This window comes from Rhinatrema bivittatum, chromosome 2 (genome assembly GCF_901001135.1).
Source record: "Rhinatrema bivittatum chromosome 2, aRhiBiv1.1, whole genome shotgun sequence".
Classification (NCBI taxonomy): Eukaryota; Metazoa; Chordata; class Amphibia; order Gymnophiona; family Rhinatrematidae; genus Rhinatrema; species Rhinatrema bivittatum.
The window spans coordinates 805,435,549-805,456,511 of NC_042616.1; the positions used below are offsets into that span (position 1 = coordinate 805,435,549).

A 20,963-nucleotide genomic window follows, 5' to 3' on the forward strand; every position below is an offset into this window, starting at 1 on the left:
GATTTCTTTTTCCTTTCTCACCTATTTTTATACTTCCTCTCTAATTCATACCCTGTGTTAATTTCTTTTGCAACTATACTCTTACCCATCTTTCGGTACTTTCACACTTTTTCATAAGCACTGTACATCATCCACTCCCTTCCCCTTTTCTCATCTCACCTTTATTCTCTCTTGTATCCTTCCCACCGAGCTAGGCACACAGCTATAATCACAAGCTATGACAGGTCACACAATTTTCTTTTGGACATTTCCTACCTGATTTTCACTTTTAACTCTCAAATCTTTGCCGTCATCTTCCAGTTGTATTTTCTTAGACCTCTGCTCAAATCTAGAAAACAAAAAATTCTATACTGTGAGTAAACAAAGTACATGAAATTCAGCTACACACTGCAGCACAATGTGACAGACTATTGCACCTGTTCGGGAAGTAAAACTAAAGACATTATGACGCAGGTCCTAAAGCAGCTACATTGGTTACCAACTGAAAACAGAATACTGTTTAGGGTCTTAGATTTTATATTTAAAGTTGCTTGGGGTCTAAGATGGAATTACCTCTTACCTGATCATTTCTTTTCCTTGAGTCCAGGAAGACCAGTTCAGACAAGTGGGTTATGCTCACCAACCAGCAGATGGAAACGGAGATCTACAGACTCACTGATATCAACCCTTATATGCATCTGTGCTGACACCATCCTGCCATCATCATCTCGCATCTACACTACCTGTGAATGAAAGTAAGGAAATAGACTGATTCAGATGAAAGTCTGAAACTACCTTCGGCAAAAAGGATGTAATTGCGGGTATCTGTACTATGTCCTTCATAATCAACAGAAAAGGTTCTCTGCAAGAGAGTGCTTTCAACTCTAAAATACTCCAAGTAGAACAAATAGTGACCAAAGAGACCATCTTCAAGATAAGCAATCGGAGAGAAAGACTATTGATAGGTAACAATCAAGAACCCACTAGGAAGGACAACACCAAATTCATGAGAGGTCTAGAACGGGTAGATGTGAATCCGTTATTTACACTTTCAGATAATAGAAAGACTAGGGGGCACTCCATGAAGTTAGCATGTAGCACATTTAAAACTAATCGAAGAAAGTTCTTTTTCACTCAACGCACAATTGAACTCTGGAATTTGTTGCCAGAGGATGTGGTTAGTGCAGTTAGTATAGCTGGGTTCAAAAAAGGTTTGGATAAGTTCTTGGAGGAGAAGTCCATTACCTGCTATTAATTAAGTTGACTTAGAAATTAGCCACTGCTATTACTAGCAACGGTAACATGGAATAGACTTAGTTTTGGGGTACTTGCCAGGTTCCTATGGCCTGGATTGGCCACTGTTGGAAACAGGATGCTGGGCTTTATGGACCCTTGGTCTGACCCACTATGGCATGTTCTTATGTAGGTCCCAGAGCCCCTCAGAGGAGGCCTAATATGCTTAATGCCTCTCAAGAAACGAGACACATCGAGATGGGAAGACAAGAGCCTGCTCAAGATAGGATGCCTACAGCAAGAAAGTGCTGCAATCTGCATCTTTAAGGTATTAAGAGCCAATCCCTTAGGCAAGACAGTCCTAGAATTCCAGAATTCGCAGGACAGAAGCCTTCTCTGGAGTGCACTGATGTCCTGTTCACCAGTCCTTAAAAACTCTCCAGATCTACACAAAGGCCAAGAAAGTGGAACTTTTCTTAGCTTTCAAAACAGTAGCCATTACTGTCTGAAAATAGTCCTTCTTCAGGAAGAGAGACTTCTCAAGGGCCAAGATGCAAGACAAAAACCAATCCGGGTCATCATGCAGGACTAGACCCCGAGATGGAAGTGTCAGAGATCTGCCATGTTACAGCTGAATAAGCTTCACGTACCAAGGACAATGCAGCCAGTCTGGGGCCACCAAACCTACCAGTCCTGGATACCCCGAGATCTTCTGAAGCACCCTGCCTAGCAAAAGCCAAGTGGGAAATACATACAACAGTTTCTCCATGGGCTAGTCCTAAATGAATGCATCTATTCCAGACTTAAAAAAAAGTACTTCCAGTTAAAAAAAAATCCTTCCACCTTTGCATTTTTTTTACGGTTGCCAAGAGATCCATATCTGACAACCTCGACTTGGCTACAATCTGATCAAAACTCTGTTGGAACAAAGACATAATAACGTAAGATATGCCATACTGGGTCAGCCCAAAGGTCCATCAAGACCAGTAACCTGTTTCCAAAAGTGGCCAATCCAAGTCACAAGTACCTGGCAAGTACCTAAACATTAGGTCAATCACAAGCTACTATTGCTTATTAATTACTGTAATAACAGTTTATGGGTTTTTCCTCTAAGAACTTATCTAAACCTTTTTTTAAACCCAGTTACTCTAACTGCTGTAATCACATCCTCTGGCAATGAATTCTAGAGCTTAATTATGCGCTGAGTGAGAAAGAGTTTTCTCCGATTTGTTTTACATGAGCTACTTGCTAAATTCATGGAGTGCCCCTGGTCCTTCTATTATCTGAGTGTAAATAACTGATTTACATTAACCTGTTCATGATTTTGTAGACTTCAATCATATCCCCCCCCGCAGTCATCTTCTCCAAATTTAACAGCCCTTATTTCTTTAGCCTTTCCTCAAAGAGGAGTCATTACATGCCCCTTGTCATTTTGGCCTCCCTTCTCTGCACTTTCTCCAGTGCAGCTATATACTTTTTTAGGATGCAGTGACCAGAATTGCACACAGTATCGATCTCACATTGGAGTGATACAGAGGCAATATGGTATCCTCTGTTTTATTTGCCATTCCCTTCCTAATAATTACTAACATTCTGTTAGGGCTTTTTGATCACCACAGCACACAGACCATTCTCCTCAATTTACCATAATGCGTCTGAGGGAATCAGCTTGAACACTGTCCACTTCTGCTCTGTGTGATGCCAAGAGAGCCTTCAAATTCCTTTCTGCTCACTTGAGAAGTAAATCAGTCTAAAGACACCTGAGGACTTCTTGTCCCTCCTTGATGATTCATGCAAGTCATGGCTATGCTGCCCGACATACAATAGTATTATCCTGGAAGGGGACTTCTAACATCTTTAAATGGCAGTCACTGTTAACTGATATTGCTCTCATTGAAAAGTTTACGTATTACCTTCGGAGAAAAATGGATAAATATGATCAAATTTGAGGGAAGTACTGGGAGTATATATACGTACTTGATTGGTGATGTATACTGGACTACTTTGGTGCGGTTGGTTATCCTCAGAAGGGACTGGAAATTGACTTGTAAATATGGATATTTTGGCAGTTTTAATTCCGTATTACCAGATACATTATTATGTTTGAAGTCTGTTTTTGGGTGTGTATAACATTTGTTAAATAAAATATGTTAAAAAAAAAAAAACCCAAACACATAAAAATAAACCTTTCCCTTTTGGATAACCATAATCATAGACCTTAAGGTCTCCATTCCAAAATGAGTAGCTTTCAAGAACTCATTGACCTGATTCAGATCGAGATTAGGATGGAAAGAGCCCTCCAGTTCTTTGGAATCACAAAGTAAATGGATTAACGGCCTAAGCCTTCTTGCTCTCTCGGTACTGGGATCACAGCCCTCAATTTGAGAAGTCTCTGTAGTATCACCTTTACCGTCTCCCGTTTTCTGGCAGACTGACGGGGGAAACTATAAAGGCATCTGAAGATGGAATGAAAGAATTCCATGGTGTATCCATTTCGTACTATGTCCAGGACTCAATGATCAGACACAATTTGGGCCCATCTTTGATAAAAATCGGATAGATGGCCGCCTATCTTTGGCACCAGACATAGGGCTTCCTCAATCTCCCACCTTCATCGGGTAGCTCTAGAGGATGCAGATCATTCTTTACCCCCTTTCTTTGTATGAAAGTGCTGATATTGAGAATGGTTCCTAGACTGCTGTCTCAATGAGGATCACCCCTGCCAGAATAACCTGGAATCCCACCATCTATTATACAGGAGAAGTTACAACCTGGAGTTTTCACCTTAACTTCCGGAAGCCTGAGAACCTTAGAGTCCCCTTAGGCGTTAGCCACTTTCACTAGCTCTTCTCCAAGCAAAAGCCTCCTCTGAGGGGAAGCTTTGTCAGATTGATTTTGGAAATCCACATCCAGAGGAGTCCGAGACAATAATATGGATGCCAACCCTCCTGGCTGAAGCGTACACCAAATCAAAGGCAGCATCTGCCAAATATGCCACTGCAATTTCCAACTGCGAAGAATCTTGCAAGGACTCCTCCTGTACATGTTGCGCAAGATGCAAACCAGAACTCGCTATCATGCAGTAGCAAGCTGAAATCTGAAGCGCTATGCTTTTCAGCCTCAAAGGGCTGTTTAAGCACAGATTCTAGTCTTGTGAGTCCTTGGTAACTAAGCAGACCAAAGTGTCCACTCTGAGGAAACTGTACTTTTCTTTCATCAGAGGATCCAAAAGGATATTGTCTAGCAAGAGAGCACTCTCCCTTAAATTTCGCTTCTAAAGGCTATCCACTCTAAATCAATCAAATCCTGCACGATTTAGTGGAGCAGAAAAAAAAAAAAAGTGGTCTTTCTAAGGCAGACCATAATTGGATCTTCCTTAAAAGTGGGCGTCTCATCCTTTTCCTCCTCTGCAATATTCAAAGTATGCAGGGACTGGGAAACAAAGGCTCCTCCTTAAGATAGGGCCTCAGCACAGAAGCAGTGTCCTCCCTTCAGGGGGCACGCTCTTTCCTCAAAATCCATATTCCTGTTATTCCATGGAACCTCATTAAAATCATCCAGAGAATCCTCTGAAGGGAAAAATTCATTACCCCCAAAATACCTTCCATTCTCTGCTCTAGTTCTCTTCTTACTCTAAGAACTTGCGATACCCCAAGGCACTGGAGGGGCCGGTGCAGCTCCCTGCTTAGCCCCTTGCCCCAGACAAAAGGCCTGCAAGAACCTAAAAAAAAAATTCCCTTGAAATAGTGGCCCAAGGCAAAGAGGCCATTTCTAACAAGGAGGCGATCCGCTGTACAGCATCTGACACAGCTGCAGGCTCAGGAACCCCCCCTGCAGGCTATAAAACACCATTTTTCTGGGCTAAGGGAGGGCTGATATCCCCATCACCGTGCCGCTGCAACAACATGGCAGCTGCCCATTTCCCCGCTGCCCGAGAATCCCACGGGAATATTCTGCCAGTCAGCGGTCCTCCCCGCAAATTCCTCAGTCACAGTAAATTCCCTGCCATGAAGCTCTCCCTTTGCTTTCGAACACTCGCAGCAGTACCTCGATCCCCTTTACCCCCCCAACGCCTGGCCTGCAACTTCCAAAGCCTGCAGGCTGATCAAGGGCACATTACACAGAATCCCCAAATGCCACAAGTTCTGGAGACTCTTCCAGACTAGAATTCAGCACAGCCCAGAAGTAACTGTCGTGTGCCTCCCACAGCCAGCTCCAGCCACCGTAGAAAGTGCTCTGATGCTTTTTTTATTTTTTAAACTTTATTTATTTATTTATTTTGAATTTCTATATACCGATATTCCTATAAAGAATATAGATCACACCGGTTTACAATGGAACAGAACTTTCGCTGGGAGGCGATACATTAAACAATGAACTTAGCAATTGGAACATTCAGAAAAACATTTGGAAACAGGGAACCATGACAAACCATAACAAACCGAGAACAAAAACAAAAAATAAAATAAAATTGTGGATAAATAAAATAAAATAGAATAAAATAAAATAATAAATAAATAAAATAAATAAAATACTTTATTTAAAACTAGGATGGATCCTCGAGGGACTGTGAAAAGATAAATGGACTTTATTGCTCCATTCAAAGTACAACACCAGCAATTAAAAGGGGAGAAGGGGGAAACAGCAAAGAAGGGAGAGAAAGGAGAGAAGGGGGGAGGGAAGGAGAGAAAGGGGAAAAAAAAATCACAATCGCCCTGGAAGCCCCCCCCCACCCCCGAAGGAGAGAAAGGAAAATGTCACCTCAGGAGCCTCTCAAGTTTTCCTTTTCAGTCGTCCAGGCCACAGTTCAAGGCACAGGATGCTTACCTACCATCTCTGCTGGAGGAGGAGAATACCGGCAGGCTGGCGTCAGCACGGATGCATATAAGGGGGCGACATCAAGGCTGTCTCCCCCTGCTGGTCAGTGAGCATAGCCCACTTGTCTGGACTGGTCCGGCTGGATGACGAGGAAGCACAAATCACTTTAGAGACTGCTTGCACCATATGTGCCAGGGAATGAAGTTAGGTCCTCAGAAGGTGGTCTGCTGCAAAAACTACTTCTGAAATTTTCCAGACTGAACGCCATGAGGGCACAAACCTTTACTTGCGCTGGGCCATATTTTTGGAGCAAGTCACCGCTGACGTTTCGCATTTCAGAGGACTAAATTTTTGTAAGAAATTGAAGGAATGGATGTTTATAGAGGCCTTTAATGTTGGCAGTTAGGACAGCTACACAGCAGGTTGCATAGTTTCTATCCATTTGATGCTTTTCTTGCCACTTTTTTAGGTTTTCTGCTTGCTTGATGTGCAAGTCCTACTTTTGTCTGTAACTTGGGATGTATATGTTATAGGTGTATGACACTGCTTTATATTATGATGTAACTTGCCTAGGGCACTATAGAGATTAAAAGAGAAATAAATATAACCAAATACAATAAATATCATTACAGCAAAACATATGAGAGTCATTTTGCCAAATTGAGATTTTGTTATTCTGTACTCACACATATTCCTATTTAACATTTAAGGCTTAAATTTTATGAAATAGCAATTAAAATCATGATTAAGACTTCCGGCGATTTATTTATTTATTGGTTTTTATATACCCACGTTCGTAGGAAACATCACATCAGTTTACAACTTGTTATCAAATGCACAATTAAAAACATTTGAATTTCCAAATATAAATCATAAATGCATAACATTCTTGATAAAACATTTAACAGAATAAAAAAGCATCTAAAATTAATAGGAAAAATAAGATATTAAAACAGGAACTTGAACTATATAGTTAAGGGAAAGCTTGTTGAAAGAGCCAAGTTTTGATTCCTTTCTTAAAGGTTCTAGTGTTTGTTTCAAGTCTTAAGTTTTCCGTGATGTCACGGAGCTCAAAAGTCACATGGGATATTAGCTCCAGCCAGGCCCATTCATTTTTACCATTTGTGGACCTTTGTGCTGAAATTTTATTTATGGTTCACTGTACTTGATGGTTGTTTGTGGCGATCTGCTGAACTATTTTTATTTTGCTCATTCAGTACGACTACAAAAATGCCCAGAGTGACAAGAAGGCAAAATAAATAAAATACAAGCATCTATCGATGATCTGAAAGACGAGATGGAAGTGTGTTTTAAATGGATGGATGGATTGGAGAATTGGGTACTTACGCAAGAAATGGCAACTGATAGTCTAGAAGCTGAGATAACGGCCATAAAAAAGGAAAATGCATTTCTGACAGATCAACTAAAAGACTAAGAGAATAAGATCAGAAACAACAATCTCATTGGTATTCCTGAATCTGTTAAAGACCCGGACTTAATGCATCTGCTCCAAGTTTGGCTACCGGAGGCCCTCGGCCTATCTCTAGGGACGGAACCTATAGTGGTTGAGCGCGCCCATAGAGTAATTTATCCGTTGCAAACAAATAACAAGCCAAGATCGGTGGTGGCGAGAATATTGAATTTTGCTGACAAGTTAAGATTATTCACAGCATATAAAAAAAAAAACAAAAAAAAAAAAAAACAAGGATCGAACTCTCTCCAATATGAAGGAGTTTAGCTGTTACTCTTTAATAACTATTCAGCTAAAGTTTCTGAAAATAGACGAGTGTTTTCTCCAGTTTGTGCGGAGCTTTTTCGCAAAGAATTAAGTTTGCACTACAATATCCGTCAAAACTTAAAATCCTCCATGATGGTAAGACCATCACAGCGCTGTCGATCAAGTAGGTGACTAAAATTCTAGATCAAATTAACACTTCGTCAAGCGTATCACAGTAGGTTTTAGGGGCATAATATCACTGAGAAATGTGATATTGTGGCCTCTATTTGTCCCGCTTTAGTGTAATGATCATTTGGCTAACTTTAAATTACCCTAGGTAACCAAAGAGTTGGTTGGTGACATATCAAGTTGTTTTCTATATCATTTTTGGCTCTCTCAGATCAGGGCTGAGGCTCTCTCAGATCAGGGCTGAGGCTGCTTATGTTATTGTTTATGGGGCGAGTTTCTTGAGACTTTTTTTTTTCCAAAATGATGCTGGGGTTTGTACTTCACTGTCTTTTTGATCTGTTGTATTTATTATACTATTATAACAGTGTTCTCTGCTGTTTCTTTTTCCTTATTTAACATGATGGTATTTTATAATTGTTGTTTTTCCTGCAGTTATTGAGGGGGAGCACAGCTGGGTATTCATCTCTTCCAGTTTGTCTCAGCCAGCTGTGGGTGGAGGGATCTACTGAATGGGAACGGTAGATCATAACTTGGTGGGGGGGAGATGGGGATTTGAGGGGAATTACTGTTTTTGTATCTTTTCCACATACATGGGGGTTTTTGCTGGTTTCATTTTAGTTATTGTAACCCTTATAGTGGGGCACGTGTAAGGGATGCATCTTTTTCTTTTCTTCTGAATGGCTGCCCGAATCCTCCCTCAATGTTAAGAACCTTCCCATCGAAAACGTAGGCTACTTTACCAAGAATTATCTTATCATAAGGTATCCATTACATTAATTCAAAAGCCACATTTGAGAAAAAGACATGAGCGGGTATTTTCTAAGGATTACCCATACCAGTATCTAGCAGTGTGCACTCATGCATGCTGCTTTGTATTTGACCTTATGTTACAGCTGGCAGACCCCCATGGCAGATAACTATTGATTAAATTGAGAGTAGACAGATGTGTTTAGGATTGTTACTATTTATGCACCCAATAGTGATCAACTGTCTTTCCTATGTTCCTTGGGGGACATTCTGTTGACTCATATTCAAGGGTTTCTGCTGATTGTTGGGGATTTTAATTTCACAAGGCATCTGAAACCTGATGCTTCTCATCAGGCCTTTAGACCCTTGCAGAAGTTAAGGAACACGCTCTCTTCTATGATGACCCAATGGAGCTTAGTAGACATCTGGAGACTGTGCAACCCAAAATTGTGCACTTATCCTTTTTTCTCCTCTCCTCATAACTCTTATTCTCGTATTGACTATTCTTTAATTGACATGTTACTGCAGAATTGGGTGGTGTGTGCTGGCATGGGTAGTATTACATGGTCCGATTATGCCCCTGTCTAGGTCGATGTTTTTCTCCAGGATATAAACAATGGCCAAAACATTTAGCATCTGAATGAGAACTTGTTGAAGGACGATTCCTTCTGTAGTTCTCTGCAAGTGCAGATGCAAGAATATTTTCATCTCAATTCATCTTTGTCAACTCCAGAGGGTACGAGTTGGGACTGTTCCAAAGCAGTTATATGGGGTCTACTTATATCTCGTGCTTCCTTTTGTAAGCGGGAGAGAGAAACAGCGGAATCATCTGTTAGGTAAAATTACGAAACTATCGCACCTGCATATGCAAACTTAGTCTAATTCTGTCCTTAGGCAACTGACATTAGCAAGGTCAGAGCTCCCGTCCTTGGAGGACGATCTCATCATACATCTTCTTGAACTCACCAAACAAGCTTATTATGAAGGGGGCAATAAGGCTGGGCGATTCTTCACCAGGCAGTTGAAGGCCTTATGTGCTCAGGGCTCTGTAGCTAAACTTAAGAATTCCTAAAGTGAAATGTGTACCTTGATATTAGATAGTGTTTCTCTCAGTTTTATGCCTCCTTATATGAAAGGGATGAGAACATAGATGTTGCTAATATATAGACCATCACTTATCCACTGTTTCTTTGCCATCCCTTACCTTTGAGCAAAAGCAATTTTTGGGTAGCCCAATCCATAGCCCCGAGGTTTTACAGGTTATTAAAACTCTGAAATCAGGCAAATCACCAGGCCTTGATGGCTTCTCCAGTGGCTATTAAAAAAAAAAGTTCTTTCATATCCTAGTAGCTCCCTTAATGGAGTTGTTTAATTATATACAAAGTGGAGGATCCATCCCGACTGATTCCAATGTCGCAGGCATTTCAGTCATTGTGAAACCTGGCGGGATCAGTCTCTGTGTAGCTCCTATAGGTCAATATCATTAATTAATCTGGATCTCAAGATTTTGAGCAGAGTTCTGGCTGAGAGACTGAATCAAGTTATTCCCAATTTGGTTCACACAGATCAGGTTGAATTTATTCTGTACCGCATGGCTGCAGACAATGGCTGCAAAATTGTTGATCTACTTTGGTGAGTCAATAGAGAACATGTTCCCTTCTCTTACCTATCAATGCTGAAAAAGCGTTTGATAGGGTGCACTCATCATTTCTTTTTAAAACACTAGCAAAGATGGGTTTTGGACCCTTTTTCCTGCAGTGGATTATGAGTCTATATGACACCACCAAGGGCATGTGTGAAAGTTAATGGGGGTTACGAGGAACATTTTGAAGTGGAAAGGTATGAGGCAAGGCTGCCCTTTGCCCCCATTGTAACTTTTTGCCTTGTTTCTTGAAACCTTTACCACTAAAGTGCATCTATCTTCCCAGATTGAAGGGGTGAGAGTAGGGGATTTGCAGAATAAGTTATCACTATTCGCTGATGACATCATGTTCACTATCACCAATCCTGGTCATTCGCTAGTTGGAATCCTAGCTGAATTAGATCAGTTTAGTGCGGTTTCTGGCTTCAAGGTTAATGATAAGTCTGAAATCTTAAATGTTAATATGCCAGATCCACAAGCCTGTTCACAGAGGTTGCAATTTCACTTTAAGTGGCCCAAGAGTTCCCTTAAATATTTAGGAGTCTGTATTGAGCCATGCATTACAGATTTATTTTCCTTGAATTATTCCCCCTTACTAAAGGAAATCGATAGAGATTTGGAGAGGTGGCAAAGAGATAAGTTTTTTTTGGCTGGGGTGTATAGCCATCATTAAAATTAATATTTTACCTCGTTTACTATATTTTTTCATAACTCTACCAATGTACATCTCAGCTGCTCTCTTACACACCTGGCAGAAAAAAGTGTTTGATTTTATCTGGAAGCGACAACCTCCAAGAATGCTCGGTTGCTTATGTTCCAACCTAAGGTGTGTGATGGATTGAGGGTCCCCAACATACATTGGTACTTTGCCGCCTCCCAACTTAAGAGCATTGTTGGACATCTATAGGAAGAATTCTGTAAAGAAATGGGTGGCAAATGAGCAATTGATGGTCGGTCTAATGCCTTTATTTGCTCTCCTGTGGCAACCTAAATTCACTGCTTGTCCCCGAGAAAAGCAGCATGGAATCTAATGATCTTTTGGGATCCCGCCAGGTACTTGCGACCTAGAAACAGGATACTGGGTTTGATGGACCTTTGGTCTGACCCAGTATGGCAAATCTTCTCATAGATTCTTTTTTTTTATTGTAACTTACATGATGTATTTTGTAATGAGGAAGAGTAGTCTAGTGGATAAAGCAGCAGGCTGAGAAGCAGGGAAGACAGTTTATATCCCGCTGATACTCCTCACGACCTTGGGCAAATCATTTCACATTCCATTGCCCTCAGGTACAAACTTAAGATAATAAGCTATCTGAGGACAGGAAATTATCTCCTGTACTTGAATGTAACTCACTTTGAGCTACCAACGATAAGGCATGATCTGAACCCAAACTGGGAACCAGCATGCATATATTTAAGACACCAGGCTGAGCCCTCCAACCAACTTTTTTTTGGCTGCAGAAAAACTGGAGGTAAGTAGGACCACCTGCCAAGACATGTGCAGCTACTTGGGAGTGACGGCATACCTTGGGCTGCTCACTTTCTGCAAGCTTTTAACTTTATGGGTTATGCTTACGTCAACTTTCCACTCAGAACCCAAGCACCATATCTGTTCATGGGTGAATGAGGCATTTTGCAAGGAGCATTAATATATCATCTGAGATTTTACAGGCCTGAGCTGAACACAGCAGGCAGAAATAAACAAAACTTAGGGAGAAGATTTGGGGAGAGGTATAAAAGAGGGGAAGGCCTTCGGATAGGAGAAGTCGTATATTAAAGTGGAAAAGAATGAGAAGCCTACAACTAAAATGAATGCAGGGAATGTGTGCCCCAGTGTACATTAAGGCTACGCAGGAGCTCTCATTTAAAATTAATACAGGGCTGAACCTCCGGAGGAAAGAGTATGAATTATTATGAACCACTCTTACCTAAAAAGAGAGAGAATATAAGCTCTACAAATAACCACAGGAACAAGTGGAGCTTTAAAAAAAATATCATCAATGCACACCTCTCTGAGCTTTCCTCTCAATGCTGTCTCACGGCATTCTCTACAGGATGATAGCTTCGGTGGCAGCTATCTAAAACGACCTCTCTTGTAACAGGGGGGGGGTCTAAGAAAGAAAGACAAGCTGGTCGTTTAATTTTGCACCGATGTGCATGTGATGATACGTTGACAACTTCCTAGGTTCGGGGGATCGGGTTGTCTTGTCGTTTTAAACCAAAAGCTGCTAGTGTACACAGGATCACCAACTAGTAGAAAACCTCAAAGGGAGATGATCCTAAATCTGCCAAAAAGAGTAGTAAAGACGTGACTGGATTATAAGGGCTATGTAGGGTTCCTTTGTGGCTGAGGGCGCACATGCCTAGACTTGCTGGCAAGTGAAAAGCGACAGGAAAAAGAAAGAGGGATGAGCCTTGAGGGTCAACTCATGGCCAACATCCAGTGCTTTGCACCGCTCCTTGGGCTGGCTGGGAAGGGGAATGTACTGCGGTCATAAGGTGCCCAGCTGGCTGACCAAAGAGCAGCCCTGGAGGCAAACAGCAGTCCTACCCTTTTGTTACTTAGTCCAGCCAGATAAGAAGTAAAAGACAGTGACATTTCAAAGTCATAAGGCACTCAAAAAGATGGAAGTAAGTGGGTTTCAACTGTTGGCAACTAATGGCCAAGACTAATTTTAAACTTCGCCAGCCAGCGCCTACTGCAGCGGAATTTCAAACCAAACTACAGATAGGGATCAGACCTTAAATAAAGGCTGCTCACCTGTGCTAGGTGTTTTCAGATGACAGCAGAGGCTGAACAGCTACACAGATGGGTCCACATCGTGCATGCCAAGCAATTCCCACTTTTCCAGAAAATACTATAAAGTCTTTCAGGCTTTCAGAGTTTCCCCACATGCCCATGCCTCTGGCTCCTCAGATTACGTCTAGTCAAGTTCCAAGCAGTTCCAAAGAAAGGAGAACCCCTTCCAATGTGGAGGCAGGCAGGTTATACAACTGTTAAATCTGCTGTCAGAGAGCACTTCCTACAGGTGAGCAATTTTGCTTTCTCCGATGAGAAGCAAAGGTTCAACAGGAACACAGATGGTACCACCTAGTGAGGGAAGGCCTTCAACTTAAAAGGAGAAGAGCAGAACATCAATGCCAACAGGCAAGAAATGCTTTTGTGGAACAGCAAGTATATTTGTTTAGCGCTTTTTATGCAAAATGCGTTTGCTCTTATCTGGCCAGCCCATCTGTGACACGGACGTCAAAAATGATATCTCAGGCTGGATAGCAGGTGGGCAGTCAAAGTGAAAACCTAAGCACTGGAGTCACAGAAAACAGGAAGAGAAGCAGAGCTGGTGGGGAGGACAAGAGAATACACGCAACAACATAAGGAACAGTGGGGATGGCATGGAGGCCAAGCCTTGCCAGCCCAAGAAAAGGAGCCATGACGGCCAATGAGCAGGGCTGCTAGAGAGCCCAAGCCATGCCCCCAAGAGGAAGAGCCACAGCAGCTGCAGCCTAAAGAGCAGTGCTGGTGGCATAAACCTGGACGGGAGAAGAGAGATAAAAGAAGAAAGGGAGGGAAGAGTGTGACACCCGATACCCACACTCCCTCCCAACACAAAATCACCTACACACCCTCCCCCACTCTGTCACATACACCTTCAAAAACATCTCCCAGCAACACCCTTCTCTATAATCCCCATCTCCACCCAGTCACACACACAGCCCACCCCCACCTCTATTCTCTCACCACCACCACGCTATTGCAAGACACACACATACAGTATGCAGGTCATAACATCATAACACACTCTCTGGAGCTATCATGCAATTCTAGATTACATATTTTAAAAATGTATAAAACAAGAACCAGAAGACAACCCAAAATCTAAAGTAGGCCCGCACTCTCTTACAGGCTTTGCAGAAAAGACAATCAAAAATTCGCATCCCAGCAAGAGTCCATATGTAGGACAATAATGAGATGAGAATGCATAGGACTGAACATGTCTTAACCTTGGAGGCAGATGTCATCACCATTGACACGACATTTTCAGACTTGACGTGGAGCACAACAGTGGGAGATACAATTTGCTACTGAAGCACAACATGGAACAACGATGGATACCAGCGTTGAAAGCCTAATAGACTTGCTCAATTTACTTCCTTAAACTGTTTTTCCTACCTAGCTGACCCGAAAAAAAATCCAGGAATGCTGACAAAAGTGGTCTTTTCTTCTCTTGTGACATCAAAACTCGAGAAGACCTGCAATCGTGATTCCAAACCATTCTCCAAACCCAAGTGTTCTCCATGGTGGAGTATACTGGATCCTAATCCCAGATCTCAACAATACAATTATTAGAAACTGGACAGAAAACACATAGGCATGGGGAGTGGGAATATGCATTATCTGGGACTTTGCTATTTCATCCTCGATTTCTAATCATTTATTTTTCAGACTCTGGTTAGAACTGCGGAGCTTTGCTGCCCCTCATATCAAAATATTTCACACAAGATTCAGTGGTATCAAAGAGTTTCATATAGTTCCATACGGCAGAACTAGGATAGAATACCATTAAGCCAGAGGTGATGGTCTATATTATCATCCCGTTTGCAAATTAGCCATTGGTGTATCATTACATCTAATGATGAAGGATCCTTAAAATCATTTTCTACAGTACTTCTAAAATAAATAAATATTTGTTCTCGCATATTTTTGCCTCTCTCAAGACCTTACTAATGGGTAGCAAACAAACTGATTTTGTCATTCCACTGGCGGCTGTCAGTGAGACTTTACAGAACATCCTGTCCTTGCTCTCAGATAACATCCCTAGCCGTAGTTAGCATATTAAGGGATTTAGGATTCATTTTAACGTTGGCATTAGCATTTGGGGGATTTTTCCTTAAAAAAAATAAATAAATAAATAAAATTACCTCGTTGCCATGTTCTCTCGAATCACCTCTTCAGTTAATCTTGATGCTTTTCTCTCTTTTCCTGGATAAAGCTAGATTTCAGGGGAAAACAAATTAGAATCTTAGCAATCATCAACTACAACATAGTCTGAATTGAAGCCATGTGCTCGATCATTTGTGGGTCACGTAAGAGATGCACCCACCTACTCCAAGTACAGTTATAAATAACAATAAGGATTTTTTTTTTTTAATAAAAAATTACAAAATTAAAACGTTGTTTTATAGGGGATTTAAGGTGGCATTGGACTACGTTGACGCTCTATTGGCAGAAAGTGTTAAATTGTGACTATTTTGTTGATGCAAGAAAATTTTCTAAAAAACGTGGAGGAAAGGAAGAATAAAGTTTGACTTTAATTCTTCATGGAAGCTGCTGCTGATCTGTTGCTTGTTGGGCCAATGGATCAGTTCATTTGTGGAGGTGGGCTAGACACGTTGCGACACATGGGAACCGGGCAGAGCTGTCCCTGCAAATCTGGCTCGCTTCCTGCAGATGCACAAAGATTCCCCCCCAGTCTTGCCAGAGCCACTGGAGGGTACAATTTTTGTTTGTTTTATATACCGCTATTCAAACATAAGTATCACATCGGTTTACATAATAACTTAAGTGATAGTGTGACCACAGGTCATATTATCTTTACATTGTAACATAGTAAAAAAAAAAAAAAAAACAACAACTATCTAACAATTATAATATTATTATATTGAATAACAAACACTACTTAATTCTTAACATTATAACCTATGCCGACAGACCAGGTGATAACGAGCTTCGGAGGCTGTGAACCAGGAATAGCTGTTGGGAGCGTAGCTACATTTGAGGCTGTAGCTTTGCTAACAGAGGACCTGGCAACCTGCATTTCTACTGCTCTGCCCCAAAATTTGACGGCAAGAGGGGATAAAAAGGTGGCTGCAGTTGGAACCTGACCTAGTACTACACTGGCTGGATCATCCTCAGCAAGTCTGAAAGCAAAAGAATAGAGATAGATACTCTGGAGAACTCACTTGAGAGGAAGTAATATGGAAGGCCATTATTAGATTAGCATAAATAGCTCCCTTAATCCATCTGCAAATAGAGATTTTCCTCCCCTTGTTCTGCCCACTGAGAGGCACAAATAGATGATCCGACCTGTGACAACCACCCCAGCAAAGTCACACAAACTTGCTGCCAACTTCTTCCACCTTCGATTTTTATTTTTTTTTTTTACTACCTTGCAAAACAAACATTAACATAAGTTAACAAGAAAGGAAAAGATACACTTCCCTGAGAGCAGAGGAATCCAGGCAGTCAGCCGCCCAGGGGGCGAGAGAGGCATGGTATGAGAACGAGGGATCCAGCACCTCCAACGAAGGACAAGAGCACCAAAAAAGGGTCACTGACCCAATGCTCGTCCCTACTCTGTCAGGGGGATGGTCCCGCACCGTTGGGAGTAAATCATCTCCAAAGTCCGACTGCAGGTTTTGCAACTCTACCATTTGTTGGAAACAGAAAATACTGAGCGACTGAAGGTAGCACACTGTCTTAATTTCCACGGGTACAGTAAAGCTTTTATTCTGTCTCCATCTGCTGGTAGGGGAGAAAAACCCATGGGGGGACAATAAAGAATGGATAATGATATAATAGCAGGTAGGCTTTTAGTCATTTTTTTAAGATATGCTATGATATTTTTTTCAATCTGTCTTTATTATATGTTTTCTGTATATATTTATATATTTTATTTGTTCTTTAAGCTCCAAAGGCACGGGTGGTTTAGAGTGCCACAATAATTTCGGATGCCAAAAGGATGAATGGAAATTGAAGCATCGTCTACCCATTGATCATAGGCTGCAATGGCACTTTCACCGAGCAAGTGCTAAATCCTGAAGAAGAAAGGATAAACAAGTAGCGGAGAAGTTCCCTTGGACTACAAGCAAATGGGTCCAGAAAGCCAGCTTAGTAGCAAGTCAGAAACATTTTCAGTTTGAAGCCATAAGCCTGCCTGGTCAAGATATAATTGCGATGGAGAAGGTACAGAGAAGGGCTACCAAAATGATAAGGGGAATGGAACAACTCCCCTATGAGGAAAGACTAAAGAGGTTAGGACTTTTCAGCTTGGAGAAGAGACGGCTGAGGGGGGATATGATAGAGGTGTTTAAAATCATGAGAGGTCTAGAACGGGTAGATGTGAATCGGTTATTTACTCTTTCGGATAGTAGAAGGACTAGGGGACACTCCATGAAGTTAGCATGGGGCACATTTAAAACTAATCGGAGAAAGTTCTTTTTTACTCAACGCACAATTAAACTCTGGAATTTGTTGCCAGAGAATGTGGTTCGTGCAGTTAGTATAGCTGTGTTTAAAAAAGGATTGGATAAGTTCTTGGAGGAGAAGTCCATTACCTGCTATTAAGTTCACTTAGAGAATAGCCACTGCCATTAGCAATGGTTACATGGAATAGACTTAGTTTTTGGGTACTTGCCAGGTTCTTATGGCCTGGATTGGCCACTGTTGGAAACAGGATGCTGGGCTTGATGGACCCTTGGTCTGACCCAGTATGGCATTTTCTTATGTTCTTATGTTCTTAACAAGGTATTTTCCTCTTCCTTTGGAAGAAGCAGGAAGGAGATTACAGTGCATTCAATACCCATGCCGTGAGGTCTAGTGATGACAAATTTGGCTGACGATGAGTTTCCTCCTAGGTTGGCCTGCAAAATTCTCAACCCTTACCGCCGTCTCCCCCACCGGCCACGAAGCTTGATCGATCGATTGATCCCAGTGTCTCCTCCACCTCCTAACACGCACCCCGCCTCCCCACCGGGCAGCAGCCAACCATTGGGAGGGAAGACCGAATCACCAATAGGGAGGCAACTTCGGGGGTTTTAAACCCCAGCACTCCCTCCAGGCGCCGCGCACCAAAGGAGAGCAACAAAGGAGGCTGCCCCTTTGTGCACCCTTTCGTGCAGCCGCTTTGTGACACTTGGTATTTCCATCTCCTATTCTTGCCTGATTATCCCTGCTAAATCAGGCTCAAATCCCCTCTTGGCCCTCATTGGCCAATGCTTGCTTCCTCCCACACCTCAACAGTTCCACCCACTCTCAGCACGCCCACATACTTCAATTTCCCTAGGATGCGCACTTTCGCCATTCCCATAATCCCCAATCATTGCTCTAGTCAACCGAAAACCTCCACTCTTCCCTTTCTCAGACAACAGAGGCCAATTCCAATCATGATTTCACCGGTCACGCAAATACTCGGCCTCTCACTCTTCTCACTAACTCTTTTTAATGAGCAATCTCTCAGCAAAAAAAACTCACATCCTTAACAACTATCTGGTAGAAGCCAATCCAGACATCTGTGCTATCACAGAAACCTAGTTGAAACCCACCGACACAGTACTAATGAATCAGTTCCCCACTCAATCATATGACCTGCAATCAATCATCTTTTCGAAACTCGACTACTGCAATTCATTACTTATTGGACTCCCCGAAACATACATCAAACCTCTTCAGGTTCTGCAAAACGCCGCAGCCAGGACCATCACAAACATGAAAAAATGCAATCACATCACACCCACACTAAAAACTTCACTGGCTACCCATCAGTCAAAGGATCCAATACAAAACCCTCACCCTCATCCATAAAAAAATTAACAACAACAGAATGAACTGGCTAAACACTGCAATACGCCCATACACCACACAGAGAAACCTCAGATCCTCCAACGCCGGCCTCCTCACAGTCCCCAACTCCAAAACAGCACACCGAACCTCCACCCGCAAACGAGCCATATCAGTAGCGGGCCCAACACTATGGAACGCACTCCCATCCTATCTCAGGAACGAACCCTCCGCCCAAGATTTCAAAAAACAACTTAAAACATGGTTATTTTGAAAAGCCTTCCCACCAGACTCTCAACCCCCTCCTTGAGTTTAACTCCCTACCCCTGAATCCTCACTCCCCCCCCTTCTTCAACATTCACTCATAATAATCCCCCCCCCACCTCCACTCACTTCTTCACCACCCTCCCTCAGCTCACGCCCTCCATTTCTACCCCCTTCCCTCCCTCTCCACCACTCCCCCCCATAAAGGCCACTCACCCCTCACCCCCCATAAAGACCCCTCCGCTAGCCTCCCGCCTCCACCTCCCTCCATCTTCCCACCCAATAACACCCACTCCTTTCAGAGTTACTCCTCTCCAAACCTGACAAGCCACACTGCTACTATCTAGACCAGTGGTTCTCAACCTTTATAGTTCTGTGACCCTTTTAATACAATTCCCCACTATGTGGCGACCCCAACTGTAAAATTATTTTCGTTCATAGGCCTAAATAACTGTACTGTATATACCGTATTTTCTGGCGTATAAGACGACCCCCAACTTTTACAGTTAAAATATAGAGTTTGGGATATACTCGCCGTATAAGACTACCCCTCTTCCAACGCATTCCAACATTTACAGCAGGAGGGAGTGACTCGAGGAGTGAGGGCGCGCTGCCCGATTGGCCGGTGCTGGGCAAAAGGGGCTTGCTTTGGCAAGCCCCTTTTGCCCAGCACCGGCCAATTGGGGAGCGAGGGAGCGCAGAATGAACTTTTTTACTGCATCCGGTGAGGGGAGGGAGTGACTCGAGGAGCGTTAAAAAACCCATATTTCCGATGGTCTCTTAGGCCAGTGGTCCCCAACCTTTTTTGCACCAGGGACCGGCTTCAAGCAAGACCATTTTTCCATGGCCCGGCGGGGCTTTGGTCATATGGGGGCGGGCTTATGGAGGGGGTTGGATTTTAGTGCACACTTATCATTTAATTATGACATTTATAATGTGAATGTGACTCAACTCACCATAGGTTCTCACATGCATGGCACACTGACCCATGATCATCACGGGGCTAGATGTAAAAGTACAGTTTGTATCCACGGGAACCCCCCTGACCCACAATAATGGATGGAAAGCAGAATTATGACATTCCCCATACAACTCACCCTACAAAAAAGATATTCTAGTTCTGGTGACATCTCAGTAACAGCAACTCAAACTCCTTCTACTTCCAGGCTCAATAGCCCTACTTATGAAAAGACAGCAGTTTACCACCAATGCATGTCCTCTTGAGAAAACACAACAAATAAGACCGATACAAACGCTTACATGCTAGCAAAATATCTCATCTCGGTAACAGACACAGAACCGACCTAACATACTCCCAGGATCTGTAGTAATGCACATAAACTAATCTGCACACAGTTACACCTGTATTATGGAATACACTCAAACAGGAGCAACCCTATCTATGAAAAGGCAACACTACAAATATTAAATCAGGTCCTAAAAACAATACACCTCTTATTAGGAAAACAGAACTAGCCAAGCAGCTATAGATCTCCACACAGAAATAACTGTATAACTATACTAATAAGCAGAATAAATGTTTCACAATAACTATGAACAGAATAACATCCAACAATTAAAAACTCATAAAAACTATTAAACATTCTCCAAACACCAATAAAATATTTCAAAAAAGCAGACATCACACAATTAAAATGGCAGTCAATCAAGAAAAATAAACTTAAAAAGCTACCTTTACTTACCCCCTCCAGCAGCTCTCCTACTCCCCTTCCCTGCAGGCCGTGGCACACACCAGAAGCAGTAGTAGAAGCTAAGCTCTATACTTATGGTTCTCTTCCTTAGTGCCCATGTCTCTC

At 42.3% G+C, this 20,963-nt stretch overlaps 1 protein-coding gene across 5 annotated transcripts in view; it reads right to left on the minus strand.

Annotated features, from left to right (window-relative positions):
* Positions 1–20,963, minus strand: part of LOC115085774 (trichohyalin-like) — a 53,159-nt gene that overhangs the window by 2,764 nt on the left and 29,432 nt on the right. For 4 of the 5 annotated variants that reach the window (XM_029592165.1, XM_029592166.1, XM_029592168.1 and 1 more), the window contains 2 exons: positions 15,246–15,316; positions 256–328 (listed from right to left, as the gene is read on the minus strand). In XM_029592165.1, coding sequence (XP_029448025.1) covers positions 256–328; positions 15,246–15,316 — 144 coding nt within the window. Of the gene's footprint in view, positions 1–255; positions 329–15,245; positions 15,317–16,286; positions 16,448–20,963 lie in introns of those variants that run through there. The other variant, XM_029592170.1, reaches the window with a different exon arrangement.